This window comes from Nannospalax galili, unplaced genomic scaffold (assembly GCF_000622305.1).
Source record: "Nannospalax galili isolate Female #2095 unplaced genomic scaffold, S.galili_v1.0 scaffold513, whole genome shotgun sequence".
Lineage (NCBI taxonomy): Eukaryota > Metazoa > Chordata > Mammalia > Rodentia > Spalacidae > Nannospalax > Nannospalax galili.
This window is the reverse complement of record NW_008334861.1, coordinates 533,935-548,527: the sequence shown is the minus strand read 5'-3', so window position 1 is coordinate 548,527 and position 14,593 is coordinate 533,935. Positions and strand designations below refer to the sequence as shown.

The 14,593-nt window shown below is 46.2% G+C and overlaps 1 protein-coding gene across 4 annotated transcripts in view; it reads right to left on the bottom strand.

Moving 5' to 3' along the window:
* Positions 1-10,833: 10,833 nt before the first annotated feature.
* The window catches only part of Mamld1 (mastermind like domain containing 1), a 120,658-nt gene continuing 116,898 nt past the window's right edge, over positions 10,834-14,593 (bottom strand). For 2 of the 4 annotated variants that reach the window (XM_008829475.3, XM_008829477.3), the window contains one exon: positions 12,908-13,039. Coding sequence is in view for 1 of the 4 variants with exons in the window: in XM_008829474.3 (XP_008827696.1) it covers positions 11,967-13,036 (1,070 nt within the window). In the remaining 3 variants the exon portion in view is untranslated. Of the gene's footprint in view, positions 13,040-14,593 lie in introns of all 4 variants that reach the window. The other 2 variants (XM_008829474.3, XM_008829476.3) reach the window with 2 other exon arrangements.

The window sequence follows — 14,593 nt, the reverse complement described above, 5'->3', positions numbered from 1 at the left end:
AGGCCAGAAGGCGTTGGATCTTCTAGAGCTGCAATTCAGGTAGCTGTGAGCCTCCTGATGTGGGTGTCAGGAACCCCTGTCCTCTAGAAAAGCAGTAAGCTCTCATACCTTCTGAGTCATCTCTCCAGCCCAGCTCCCTAGCTATATCTAATTTTGGAGAATATATTTGTTCATTCACTTTTCACAAGTGCTCTACAAGAGGATACTTTCATGTTTTCTATTTGACAGATGGGGACACAGAGTTATTGAGAGGCTAAATCGTTTGATGACCTATACAAGGCCCCATAGCTAACTAGCAAGCAGTAGAGTGGTGAATTGAGCTGAGGGGCTCTGGCGCCAGAGCTCTGGTGTTTAATAGCTGCCCTGTGCTGTTCTTTGGCTCACAGTTTGTCTCCAGGTCCCATGCGGCTCTGGGGTAGCTGGGTCTTTTGCCTCTGACCTGAATCCATGTGTTCTGTGTCCTCTCACTGCTGCTTACAGGCCAGGGCAGTCACTTGGCCAAGTCAGCTCACTTTGTCCCAAGAGGTGCTTTGCAGCCACAGGCAGTCAGAAGGAGGTAGGGCTCTGGGCTAGCAGTATGCAGGGCAGCCAGGGGTCTGGAGGACAGCTTGAAAGGGCCGCACATTTCTGTTGCTGACTGTATGCCATATTATTTAGTGTAAGGAGACTGATTTATCAACTGCAAAGCCAAGCCACCAGAGAACAGAAATGACTGCCGTATTTCTATGATGGCCTCATGTCTCTCGCGACCAGAGGATTTCAATATTTTACAAACTGGAGATGCTGTGGTAGTAACCAGACTTCCAGATAGTCCAGTGTGGAAGCTTCTACCTGTGGTTGTACACAGGGAAGGAGTTGGAAAGATAAAGAGAAAAATTCACTTGAAAAAGAATGAAGAAAAAAATCCATCGGAAGAGCTTCCCTGTGCGTGAGGAGGGGGCATCTCTAGAGGTGGTGTCCATGGACGTCATCTTGGGGGCAGAGGCTTCAGTCAGGCCCAGGGGCTCTGATAAAAGCCTTGTGCAACCTGGGATTTAGAAAGACCGTGCCTAAATCCACAGCCTCATAAAGAGTCAGCCTGAGTTCCTTTCAGACATAGGCTAGGTAACTCAAGGCTGAATGAAAGCTGCTGAGGGCAGAGCTCTGTACTGTGAGAACAAACAACAGTAGGAGCAGGAGTAATGGCCTTAAGGCCCGCCCCTTCATTAAACAATATTTTATTATTTTAATTTTTATGTGTATGAGTGTATTGTCTGCATTTATGTAAGTGCACCTGTGTCATGCAATGCCCGTGGAGGTCAGAAGAGGGCATTGGATCCCTGGGAACTGGAGTTATGGATGATTGTTAGCTGCCATGTGGGTGTTGGGAGTCAACTGCAAGAGCCGTCAGTGCTCTTAACCTTTGAGCCATCTTTACAGCCCCAGGGCTCTTCTTCTTTTATTTAAAAAATTAAAAAAATTATTCTTTGACAATTTCATGCATGCATATAATATATTTTGATCCTATTTGCCTTGATTAGCATCTCTTACCTCCTCCCAATCCCTGTCAACCCTGTTCTTTCCACCAAGTCACCCTCCTACTTTTATATCCTTTTTATGACTCAGTGGGTTTAATTGGGGTTACCCATGTGCCTGGGTGTGGGGTTATTTACTGAAGCATGGGCAGCTTACTAGGTGCTGCGCCACGGAAGAACAATGATGCCTCTCCCCAGCAGCCATTAATTGCCAGTTGCTCTTCAGCTACAGATGGAACCCCATGTGCCTGTCCCCAGAATGTTGATGGGCCCAGTCACATGCAGGTCTTGTTCAGGTAGCCACTGCTGCTTGAGTTCATGGATGCAATAGCCATGTCATCTGCAAAAGACAGCATTTCACAACATTCCTCCCTATTCTCTGGGTCTTGCATTCCCTGAACCTTGGAGAGGGTGACAGAGATGTTTTGTTTAGAGTTGAATACTCTCCAGGCACAGTGGTGCACGTCTTTAATCCCAGCATTAAGGAGGCAGAGGCAGGTGAATCTGTAAATTCAAGGCCAGCCTGGTCTCCATAGTGAGTTCCAGGCCAGCTGGGCCTACAAGGAAACCCTGTCTCAAAAAGACCAGAAAAAAAATAGAGTTGAATACTCAGTAGACACTTATTCTCAGCACTTTGACCAGTTATGAGTCTCTGAATTAATCACTACCAAAGAAGCTTCTCTGACTAAGACTGAGAGTCTCACCAGTTTATGAGTATAAATATAAATATTGAGAAGACAGTTTGACAGCATGCCCATTTAGGAAAACAACAGCAGTAGGTTCTCCCAACCCAGAGTAAAGGACCCTGTTCTAATGAACTGACTCCATGCACGAGGGAAGAAACCTGATAAACCTATTCTATGTACTATATGCTCCCGGGAATGACTTTCACCTCCAATGTCAAACACAGAGCCTGGCCTGGCTTCTTCAGGCAAGCCTACCTCAGGGGAGTTTTATGATAGCACAATTTCCTTCCTCCGACTGGAAGAGCAGATGAGAGAGGTGAAGGGTGCTAAGTGGGGGTACTGGCATCCTAAGCAGGAAGAAGCAATGAAGAGGAGGAGGCTTCACTTTGATGGATATCAGGTGTATGTAGTGTGTTTGTGTATGTGTGTGTGTGTGTGTGTGTGTGTGTGTGTGTGGTTTCTGCTGTATATTTTGTTTCTAAGCAAAAAGGAATTTTAAAATGGAAGGAATTTTTATGGTGCTCAAATTTCTCACTTTTTTGAAATTGTGCTTTACCTAAACAATAGAATGAAAAATCACCAATAGTCATTTTCACAATCCTTTATCTGAACAGTCTTTTTCTTCATACTCTTACTATTGACTTTAGAATATGAAGACACAGCATGTACCAAAGAATGGTAAATCTGTAAGAATAAAAGGAGCATATCAAAACCTATAGGAATGCAAACTAAATCAATTGCTTTAAATTGTAAAGAGCACAGAAGGGAGAATGACAGATTTGAAGAGACAACCTCCATCCTAGACGCAACCTCCATCCTGAAGACTTCCCAGCTTGCCCTGTGGTGACCCTTAGGTTACCAGTGGAAAGTTTCAGTGCTGGCATGGACAGTGAATCCAGTCTGCTACCAGTAAGATTCTTTGGCATAATTCTACATTTTCTTGCTACGTGTCAATACTTCCTCCTTTTCACTTCACAGGAAGTTATCTTTGCAATGTAAGAAGGACACCATACCTTCATGCACCTTGATTAGATGAATTTAAGATTTATTCTGTAAAACCTGGATAGTCCCTCACCAGTGAGTGGAAGAATAATTTCTGCCTGTGGTCTGCAGCATCAGCAATTCCTGCCTGAGGTTTCAGCCTGCCCTTCCTGGTGGCCTGTCCTGTGGATTCTGGAGTTGCTGTGCCTGATCTTCCACTCCCACTGCTTGTGTGCCTGTGTCCATGTGGGTATAATCCCCTGCGTTTTCTGTTTTTCTAGTATAATACTGATGGATTCACCCAACCTCAGCAGACTCAATGAGACTGAAGATCATTTCTATCTTCTTTCTAATGCCTGATGCTGGCACACTGGTTTCTAGGGTTGAATCAGAGTGGCCACACCCTAAGGGAAGCCAAGCATACATGTTTTCAAGCCTGAAATCCTGACCCCTTGGTTTTCCTGGCTAAAGGACAAGTGAGAGATAGAAGATTATGCACACATCATGATCCTGGGACCCCCAAGGGATCTGAGCCTGCCGTAAGGGAAGATGGAGGCCCTGAGTCTCACATACCTTCCTGAGGACTCCTGTTACCTTCCCTGGACTTGACCTCAGGGCTTGAAGGGGGAAGATGGGATGGGTTGTGGAGGGTGCACCTGCTCCCTAGCGATGGTGGTAGGTGAAGTGACAGTGGGCTCTTTCATGGGAGGCACTGGATGGCCTCCAAAAGTCTTGGTCTTAATTGTCAGCTTGACAGGATTTAGAAACACCTAGGAGACATATCTCTGCATATGTTCCAGAGCTTTAACACAGGTGGGAAGACCCACCCTGAATGTAGGTGGCAAAATCCCCATGGACATCTTTTTGCTTCCTTTTTTAATGCATCATATTCAATCTTTGTGGATCTTTAACCACCCCTGGGACAGTTTTTATCCTTTGAATGTCTTTTGTAAACTGTTGTTCTGGTTTTAAAGCCTTCCAGAAACTCCTTAGTACCGAATTTGGTTTTATATCAATTTTTTCTTTGGGAATTTGGGCTGGACATAAGTCTTGCCACATTGTCTTTGAGTAACCCAAATGGACCATTTCTTCTGTCTGGTCTTTTTTATATCTCTTGTAGGGCATTCTGTTGTTCTACAGACACATTTTACATGCTGGTCAGAATCATTCAGATCTGCTAAAGCTTCTCTCACAAAGATCCTGTCCCATTAAAGGGGTTAACAAAACCATTAAAGTCCCATACCATTCTTGATGTCCCAGTTGAATTAAGCTTTCTTTCATTTCTTTGGTGAACACTGTCTTATCCGGCCCAGTGAACTGGACATCATATATTGCTTTTCTCATACCTAGTTCTCTCAGTAATGCCTGTCCTTCCTTTATAGTCCTCCAGCCCCTGTTAATCATGTTAGTCTCCCTTGGTGATGACTATGTATCTTTAATACCTTCCACCAGCCATCCCATTAAGGACTGCTCCCTCCTGCATTGGCCTAGGTTGAACAGCCTATATTGCAAGGATGGATGGGTGGTTATATAACTCAGCTGTGAAGCTTCTGAAGGACTTAGACTGACGTTATTTGCTCCCATGTCCCACACCCTCATGAGTCACATGGCAAGGGGCTCTTTGATTGCTTGCTTGTAAGTTTTTCCTAGTTTTAGCAGTTCCAGTGTGGAATATTTTCTAGTTACAGTACTGCTAGTTTCCTTTCCTTTCTGTATCAAAGGGTGAATCTGAAGAGCAGCCTTAGCCACTTTCATTTTTAGGTCGTTTTTTTTTTTCTCATTATTATCTGTCATTTTTTCCAGAGTCCTTGGACCTTACACAGGTTAAAATGTCCCATTTTTTTTTTTCTCTCTCAAATTCTGCAACTGAATCTGCCAGTACCTCCCTGCCTTTTCAGCTTCCTCTGCCTTGGGCAAATCTTTTATTATGCAAAGTGGTCACGCCCCCTCTCTGCGTTCTCTGCTTGTGTCCCAGGCTTATAAAAGTTTTTCTAGTCTTTCCATAACATTTAACAAATTTTCATATACCTGAAACTGGGCTATTTCCCCACATTTACAACACAGCTACAGCCTACGCTTCTGCGTGGCCGGCTCCTTTTAGTTACATATTTTATAATCCATTGTAAGATTCACATCAGCGCTGCCATTATCTCCCTAGCTTTTTCCAAACTCCCATGGTTTGTCATTCCTAACTGTGCCATCCTGCTGACTATGCCAATTTGTCACCCGAGTTCTTTCAGGGTCCCTTGCTCCTGGCACTATTAGACAAACCATGTAACATATCTTTATCTGAATTTTTCATAGTTTATATCCTGGGTAGGGGAAATAGAGTAAGTTACAAAGGTGAACACCCGGCACCCAGCACCCAGCTCTGCGAGGCTTGGCCTGCCATTTCAGATTGCTTTCACGCCCCACCCACAGTTTCTGCTATCTTTCTTTCATGCCTCCTGTTCCTGTAGTCTTGCCCCAGGTTGGTAAATGCCCCCTCTCCCATCCACATGGGCAAGACACTGGGGCTATTTTTTCTGTGCCACCACTGCCGCCAAGATTGCGCTCACACTCTTCCCTCCATGGCTAACTCTCTGCAGCTCCCTCTCTGTAGCTAACTCTCTGCAGCTAGTTCTCAACAGGCCCCACCTCTCAGAGGAATAAGTGCCCCTCGGGACACACCACGGCTGGAGAGGTCATAGATCCTGGTGGAGAACCTACTACTGTCAGTTTCCTAAATCAGTATAATTTCTTACTATATTCTAAATATCCTCATGTTCACAGATAAGCATAGCTCTCAGCACTCATCAAAAAAGCTCTGCAACAGATGGAGACTATTATGGAGATCCACAACTGGTCAAAATGCAGAGTATAAATGACTGCAGGGTGCCCAGCTCCAATTGATACATCAACAATGCAACCCTTATAGCGAAGTCTCAGGGAACATCATAGAAGAGGGGTTGAAGAGATGTTAAGGGCCAGAGAATTAGGATGACTGCTGTAAGATAGTGTCTTCTACACATGATAGGGATGCTGCCCTCAGGAACTTTGAACAATACAGTTGCCTAAACATGACAAGCATAATGTCAACACCAGTTGACACACCATCATGGGAATGAGAAATATCACAAAGTCCCATTCCTAGATGAGGAGCGACAAGTAATCAATGGATGCTGAGAGGGGAGAATCAATTTTCTCTAGAGATGAGTCCCCTGATAGGTTATTCAATTGAAGTGGTCAGTCTTAAATACATCTGCATGTGAACAACACTAAATGGACTCAGTAGGTTGTATATGTATGTATACCTATGTACCAATAATAATTAAGAAAACGTTATGAATTTGAGAGGGGTTTGGGGGAAGAATTGTATGAGACAGAGTGAGAGAGAGATATAAGATAATATAGTACTCATGTATTAAACTCTCAAAGAATTAAAAGTTTTTATTAGCATATGTTAACTATATATAGTAGTGGGTTTCATTCTGACATTTCATCCATGTACACAATGTATTTCAAACGCAGCCAGCTGCCTCATGCATTTATCATTGTGCCTTCCTCGTCAAAATGGACCATATTCTCCTTTAAATTGTGAGCTGAAATAAACCCTTCCTTGCTTAAATTGCTTTTGTCAGATACTTTGTCACAGCAATGGAAATAGTAACTAATCCACACCCTTTTTTCAAGGGACCAATGGGGACTCAGCGTAGCAGGGGAATGCAAGTTTAGAGCCCTGAACAGATGCACAGCACTCTTCTCAGCTGAGGTGCTCAGATACAGAGCTGTGGGGGTGCTGCAGTGCTTGATGTAGTCTCCTGAGCCCATTGTTTGATTAGAAGATAGAGCCAGAAGACAGACGAGGAAGAGGAAACCCCCAGTAAAGGGAGAGGAAGCAGTGGCAGGAGTAATACCTCCCTGGGAGTGACAGGAAAGAATGGACCTCAAAGCAGGAGTGGTCCAGGGTCAGGGACAAGGGAAAGAGGTTCCAGAAGCCACAGGGCATCACAACTCTATTGAAGAAGCCAGTCTACTAGGGAGTAGGCTGCATGCCATGGCTTTATGGGCACAAGGAATTTGGTGTTTTGACCAGAGGATTTGGGAGGAAGGAACTGAGCAAGAGCTGGGTTGCTCTGGCTTAGGGGTGAGTGGGAAGGGGAGACAAGTGCTGGCACTCCTTGGGAAGGGAAGGAGAGAGCTTAAGTTTATGCTACACAGGTACCTCTGGGCGGAGCCCAACAGCTGATGGAATAGGTGAGAGGGAGCAGTGAGAATAGCTTTGCGGGACTATATGTCCCCAAAAGCAACCTGGGACAGTTACCACTTTTAGAGATGAAGCAAAAGCCACTGAGATAGTAAGCGGGCAGTGAAAACAGGCAGGGTTCAGGTGGCAGGGAATGATCAGTGAGCTGTTCTGTTCTTTGACCTATCCTGCCAATGTTCTGTGGGTGATTTAAAAAGTTTGACCCTCTTGCAATGGAAGAAGGAACCAGCCTGGTGTGTAAAGTTCCACTTTTATTTTGTTTCTTAGAGAATGGGCAGAGCCAGAGAAGGCATAGCTCTGACCCATGAGGCTCTTAAGCAGCTGCAAAGGCATCTCAGAAGGGCTAGGCAAAGGTTTCTACAGGGCATGCAGATTAGCTTTCTGACTGGCAGGTTTTGAGCAATATTTACTGGGTTTGTGGCTCATCATTACTAGCAAAATGCCAATGGGGCTCCTGGAACCCAACTTTTGGTGCACCTGGACCAACTGAGTGAGATGGACAAACAGGTGGGCCCAAGAACTCCAGTATGGCCACGAGGGGTAGCTGGGGCCTGCTTGATAGCTGGCGTATGTGGTGTGGAAGGACAGTAGGACATGGGGAGAAAGAGGAATTAAGACGAACAAGAAACCAGTGGCAGAGGAAGATTGGAGCCCCCTTTGAGCACAGGTACACGTAAGAGACAGCATGCATGAGAAAAGCATGTGATAGACAAATGTGGAAGAAGACAAGTGCTGCAGAAATGACCTGTAAAGGGTCTTGATACCTCGTGACCAGGCCTTTTGAGCTCAAGATCCTGTCCAGCTCTCCAGCTCACTTTCATTCTCAAACATGCCTTTCTCTTTCTTAATAAACTGTATTATCTATGACAATCCATGTACCGGGTCCAATTCCTTGTTCCCAGACATAAGAACCTGGAAATCTCAGTGAGGGCACGCCACACTCTGATCCATCCCTGTAACAATGGGACAGTTGAGGCAGAAGACAAGTACTCTTAGGAGAGTATTGGCTAACTATAAGACACACATCTATTACCTGAACCTAAGTGGAATGCTCAGCAGTAGGCAACAGATGTCTGTGTGTGTGGGTGCCAACAAAGCTAGGGCTTTTGAATGACTGTTGCTCTCAGTCCTCTGGCCAGATAACCGAAGAGGTTGTGCCATCCCTGGGGATTTTGCCCCTAGTAACAAACAGCATTGAGAATTTTGGGTGTGGGTGTCTTCCAAAAGCACTTTACATCAGATTTCAGCTTGTTGCTTCAGCTATGCTATTTGTGGATGGGGGTTCCCAACTAGCTCCCTACCCCTATTGGGAAGATCTAGTTCCATTTATAAACTCCTGTTACCTGCTGTCTAGGTCCTGTCGACCTGGTGGAAGAGGCAGTTCTTATTAGGATCCCCTTCAAACATCAGGTGAAGGTCTGTGGAAGGTGCTTTCTGGCCATGATGGAAGTGGCCCAAAGGCAAGTCCCACAGGAGTATCTGTTGTTTTTTGTAGCTGTTTAAACTAAAACTGATCACTTTCAACAAAGTCTCTTGACTGTAAAAACTGGTCAGGGAGGGGAAGGAGAGAAAAGGGGGAAGGACATGCCTCCTACACTGCTAGGATTGGGCAGTAGGATTAAAAGGGATGGAGACTCCAGGAGGCAGAATTCCTTCTCCAGAGATGAGGCGGGTCCCTGAAATGCCTCTCTTTCCACTGGTGTTCTGGACCAGGCGGACAGGCGATGTTGACCTTGCTGTGCACATGCTGCTGAACAGACTCCACCACTCAGAATTAACAAGGTTGGGTATAGTGCAGGCTGAAGTTCAAGGCAGGGGAAAAGGACTTGAGACCTTTAGGCTCACTACAAGGGTACACAGCTACCTGGGTACACCACTAGGGTCTTAAGCGCGGGTCCACTTGCTGTGCAGTGGGTATGTCATCCGTCCTCAAGATCACCTTCCATCCAACCCCTCTGAATGGGTACCTCTTCTGTGAGAAGAGCAGAATCTGTTCCTTGTGGCTCATTGTCTGCAATATATCTCCTGATTCCTGGGGCCACCTCCACATCCCATGATGACAAAGCCAGGCATAGTTGCATACACCTTTGATCCTAGCACTCCAGAGGCAGAGGCAGGCAGATCTCTTAGTATAAGACCAGCCTGGTCTACATAGTGATCCAGGTCAGTCATGGATACATAGTGAGGCCCTGCCTCAAAAAACAAGTAAACAAACAAAAATCAAAGAAGAAAACAAAAAGCAATGTAAGTATCTTTGGGGTGGAGAGGTGGTACAGTGGTTAACAGCACTTGCTGCTCTTGCAGTTTTAGAATTTGGGATGAGAAGGTGACTCAATAAAGAAGTAGAAAGGGAATCCGGCCTTCAACAGATGCAGATAGCTTACCAGGGGCATACAACCATCCTGTGGGAATGGAGGTTGGGTTGGGGGAGGCCTAGGATTTATAGGTGGGCCCATAAAATACCAGAAAGGGGGTTGTACCTTCCCAGAGTCCCAGAAGGTGGTGCCTTTCCAGAATCCTAGGAGGCAGGGCATGCCTTCTTGAGTGGTGCTCCTTCCTGGGATTTCTGATGGGGAGTTTGACAAGGAACCAGATCTAGGAGGAGGCAGATAAGAATCCTGATGTCTTTTGCTGGGGGCCATGTATTCTAAAGTAGATCTATGTCCCTCCAGGAGTTGGGAGGGGTGGGCAGGTTGGGTGGCTGGTCAGTTCCTTCAGCTATTTGTTATAGGCTGATTTTCCTTCACAGGGGACCCAGGTTTCATTCCCAGCACCCACAAGACAGCTTACAAACACCTATAAATCTAGTTCCCGGGGATCTGACACCATCTTTTGGCCTCCACAGGCAGTGCATCCATGTGGTATACATACATACATACAAGCAAAACAGTGATACACACACACAACAAATTAGAAAGATGGCAAAGTAAGGAGCTCAATTCTGTCTGGAACCACACTCAGTCCATATTGTTGGGCTGGGGCAGGATCTGACCAGAGAGAGCAAGGGTGAGCTTTGACAAAGAGAGAAGGATGTGGGTAGAGTCTAGATCTCAGAGTCTGTCTCCCATGCCTGTCCCCAATATGGAATTAGTAAAGTGGCTACTTGTTTTCTTTCTGCCTCTGTAAAATGGGATCAAAATGACTGGGTTCTGGGCTTTAATGGCAAATTTCCAGAGCACATGCTACCTAAACTTGTACACACAGACACATACACACAGACAGACAGACAGACAGACAGACAGACACACACACACACACACACACACACACACTACTCTGACTCTGCTGAAGCATTTTTGTGATGCACAAGACATGAAGTAGCCTCAGAAGGAACCACAGACCATAGCAGGTATGGTTTGGGTTTGTAGGGTCTGGATGCTCTCTGAAGAAAATGAAAACACAAAGACACCTTTCTCCTGGCTGTTTATTACAGAACAAAGAAAAAAATGCACTGGCCCAAAACAGATGCCAGATTTCAAATGTAGAATCAAAATACAAGGTGGCAATTAAAATGTGCTTACACAAAATCTGGACAGGCAGAAAAGTTTACAGGACAGTGGATGTGGATTTTCTTTAACAGACACTTAAATATACATGACAAGAATTGCAGATAGAAACCATTAAAGACAAACCCCAAATCAACTATTAATGTTTACAGACTCCCCCCCACCCCAAATCACAGAGCTTAACATCAAAATGAGTGCTGAAGGATTTAAAGCAGACTCTAAAGCAGACCGGCTCACCTTCACTCTGTGATGGTGCAGCAAAGCGGTGTAAAGCTGGGGCTTTCTCTGCGTTGGAAGGTCACCATAGGTGACAAAGGGAAGGGAGCACTCTAGTTCCTCCAGGTGGCCAACTCACACAGTGCTCAGCTCAGGGCTATTTCTGCAGCTCTCCCAAACCTAAAGGACATGCTTGGCCTCCCAGCAGGGTCTCTGGGGGACACTTAACAATACAATGCCTTCTGCTGGAAATGCTCATTAGGAAAGTGCTGGCTGAGACTTAAAGGCTTGCAAGAGATTAAGAGTCACACCAGGTAGTACAATTTGTAATGAAGTGGAAATTAATGACCAAGTGGCTTTCTATTTGGCGTTTGTCAGTTTGCACAACACCCCTTGATCACATCCACATTTCTCATGGTGTGAAAACCTCAGTGACTCAGCCACCTGGTTTAACAAGGTATCATTGGAGCGAACAACACAGTCTGCATATTTGGAACAATGTATAATAAACACAACTCTATTGAAACCAAAGCCGCCACTTTATTTACAAAGCCACAAAACCAAGTATAAATACTTCTGTCATTTATGATTAGGAAAACCATTTACAAAATTTTCAAATATGTACAAGTAGCTTGAAAAATCACCAGCTTTTCATTCATCAGGTAGATAGAGGGATGGGCAGGGCTGACACAATTCCCGATTCCGGTTGTAACTAGGAGCCTAGTATGGCTGTCTGGGACCAGTTTTGAGTTTGCTGCAGATTCAGGCCACTTCTTTGAGTAACAACAAAGGGCTTTCTAGGGCACCTTCCTCTGATTTAAAGCTCCTCAGCACCCTGGGTGACTTGATCAGCATTCTGGGCTGTGGCATTTTGGGCAGCAGCATGCTGTTCCAAAATGTCATCGATCAGCCTCAAGTTGTACACCCAGTCTTCATCTGGGGCCACATTGGAGCCTTTCAAAAGCTCTTCAATGAAATCCACCTCACTGCCTGCAGATGATGGTGAAATCGGTCCATCTCTTGGGGTCTGGGGCAAGACAATGTCCTGTAGCAGCTCAGGGGGTGTGCCCATTCTGGTCAATGGACCTGGGGAGTGGCTGGCAGCGGCACTAGCATCCACATAGCTTGGTGGCTCTAGTCCCTGAATGGGACTCATGGGAGAGTGGCTGGCCATGCTCTGCTGGAATGACTTGGTGCTCGGTACAGGCACCAGGCCCTGTGCTGGGCTCTGCACACGGTTCTGATTGTCTAATAGGCTAAATGTGGGGCTGGCCAGAGCAGCACGCACCTTCTGGCCAGGCCTGGCTTGTGGGGCTATCTGATTGGCCTGGACCACAGCCTTCTGAGATCGAAATGCCAGGGCTGCTGGGGATGCACTCGTGGGTGCCTTGGCAAAGATGGAGTTGTTATCAAAATGTGGTAGCATGCTATTATCTACTTGGCTCAGGGGTGACTCCTTCGAAACTGGTGTGGCTCCAGCTGCAGCTGCTGCTACCCAGACAGCATTACTGAACACAGGAGACATTGCTGGCACACTGGGGAGGGTGGGTTGGTGAGGAGTCAAAGGTTGGCTGCCCAGGGGGCTGAGGCAGAGCTTGGGCAGGGGCACTTCTGAAGGGGTGGCCCTGGCCTTGGGACAGACAGAGCCAAGACTGCTCATGGGATCCTGACCCGAGCCTGAGCATACCAGAAATGGGAGGCTGGCATGGAGTGTTCCTTGCTGCCTCTTTGGAGTTGATGAGAAAATACCCATGCGACTCATGGGTGGCCTCATTCCTGGATTCAGATTGTCCTGGAGGACCTCAGTTTTGGGTGGCATCATATGCTGGTTGGATGGGAGGCTCGCCTTGGTCTGGCTACACTTGGAGATGACTTGTTCTTGGACGGCTGCTGAGAAAGACATAGGAATTGGTTCCAAAGGCATGCTCAATTTGGGCTGTGGTCACTGAGCAGGAGCTATAGGCACATTGTTACCCTTACTTCCCATGTTGACTCTATAATGAGCCTCTATGTTTCTTCCAGTCCCTCCCAACTTCCCTCATTCCTCTGCCTTTAGTCTGGAATGCAGGTCTTCTGAGGAGCCCTGAGCCCTATGCTCACGGCATCTCCTACCAAAAGCAGATCAGGCTGGACTTGAAATGTCAGCTGATTTTCCCACCTCTTCAAGTACATTGGAAGCTCCATGAGCCCAGGGGCTGTGTCTGTTTTTGCTCTCAGTATCTTGGTAATATCCTTGACAGATGGTTCATATTTTGTAGAGATAAGGAAGGGAGAGTTAGGGTGGCTTGGGGAAGATAGATCAGCCTTTCAGACTACAGACATGCCTGAGCTTTTCCACTTGACAAATGTGCTAAACGGGAGTGAGGACAGTACTCAATTCCTCTCTATGGTCTCACAGCCTAGGCAATCTGTGCAGTCGGACCTGGTCTCACAGCCTAGGCAATCTGTGCACTCGGACCTGAGGCTCATGTTTGTGACCTGAAATGTGGTGGGGGTTCTTTCTAAAGACTTAAATCTGGGAGGGCTGAGTGCTGAAGTGCTGTGGTAGAGAAAAGAGTAAATGGAGGGCAGGACCCTCGGGTGCTTCAGGGTGGAAATGAGTTTCCTCTCATCATTCTGAGAGCCCATGGTGACCCATATTTACTGGTACTTTCATGTTATGGGAACTGAAGCAGGTGGTGGTGAGGTGCTCTGCTTGAGGTCAGGTAGGGAATGTCAGCCCTGGTCTGTCTGACCTACTGTACAGCCTATTCTTGGCAGTATGAATGGATTTTTTCCTCCACTTGTAACCATGCCTAGGATCTCTCCATAGCATGGCACAAATGGTTCACCCAGGTTGCATTGCAGTCCAGCCTTCTAATACTAGCCTTCTGAGTCCTATTTCTGCTGGCTGAAGCCTCCCTCACTGGCCCCTCCAGTCTGGCCAGGAGGACACAGACTTAGCTGCTATCAAGTCAAAGAGGAAGGGCTATTTTTATGAGAATTCGAGAACAATGATGTTGCCTGAGCATGGGCTGAAATAAAGATGTTGAACACTTGCCTGAGGGGAAGGGCAGGGCCCAAGAGACCTGTTTCTCTCTCACTGAGAGCAGAGTGATGGTGGTGTACTTTTGTAACCCTAACAACTTGGGTGCATGAGGAAGATCAAGAGCAGTGTGAGCTACATAGTGAGTTTCAGACTAGCCTGGGCCACAGAGTGAGACCTCAAAACAATAGCAACAACAACAACAATAACAAGAACAGAGGCTTTCAGGGACGTGACTTGGTTTAATAAATCTCCTCAATTAAAATGATACTGGAATCATTATGATCAGGCCTTCAAATGGGATCATGCTGTCTCTTTTTTTTTTTTTTTTTTTTTTTTTTTTTTAAAAAAGGTCCCCCGGGGCCGCGGCCGCGGCTGTATACTCACTATTTAAATCCGGGTGGCCCTTGAACTCACAG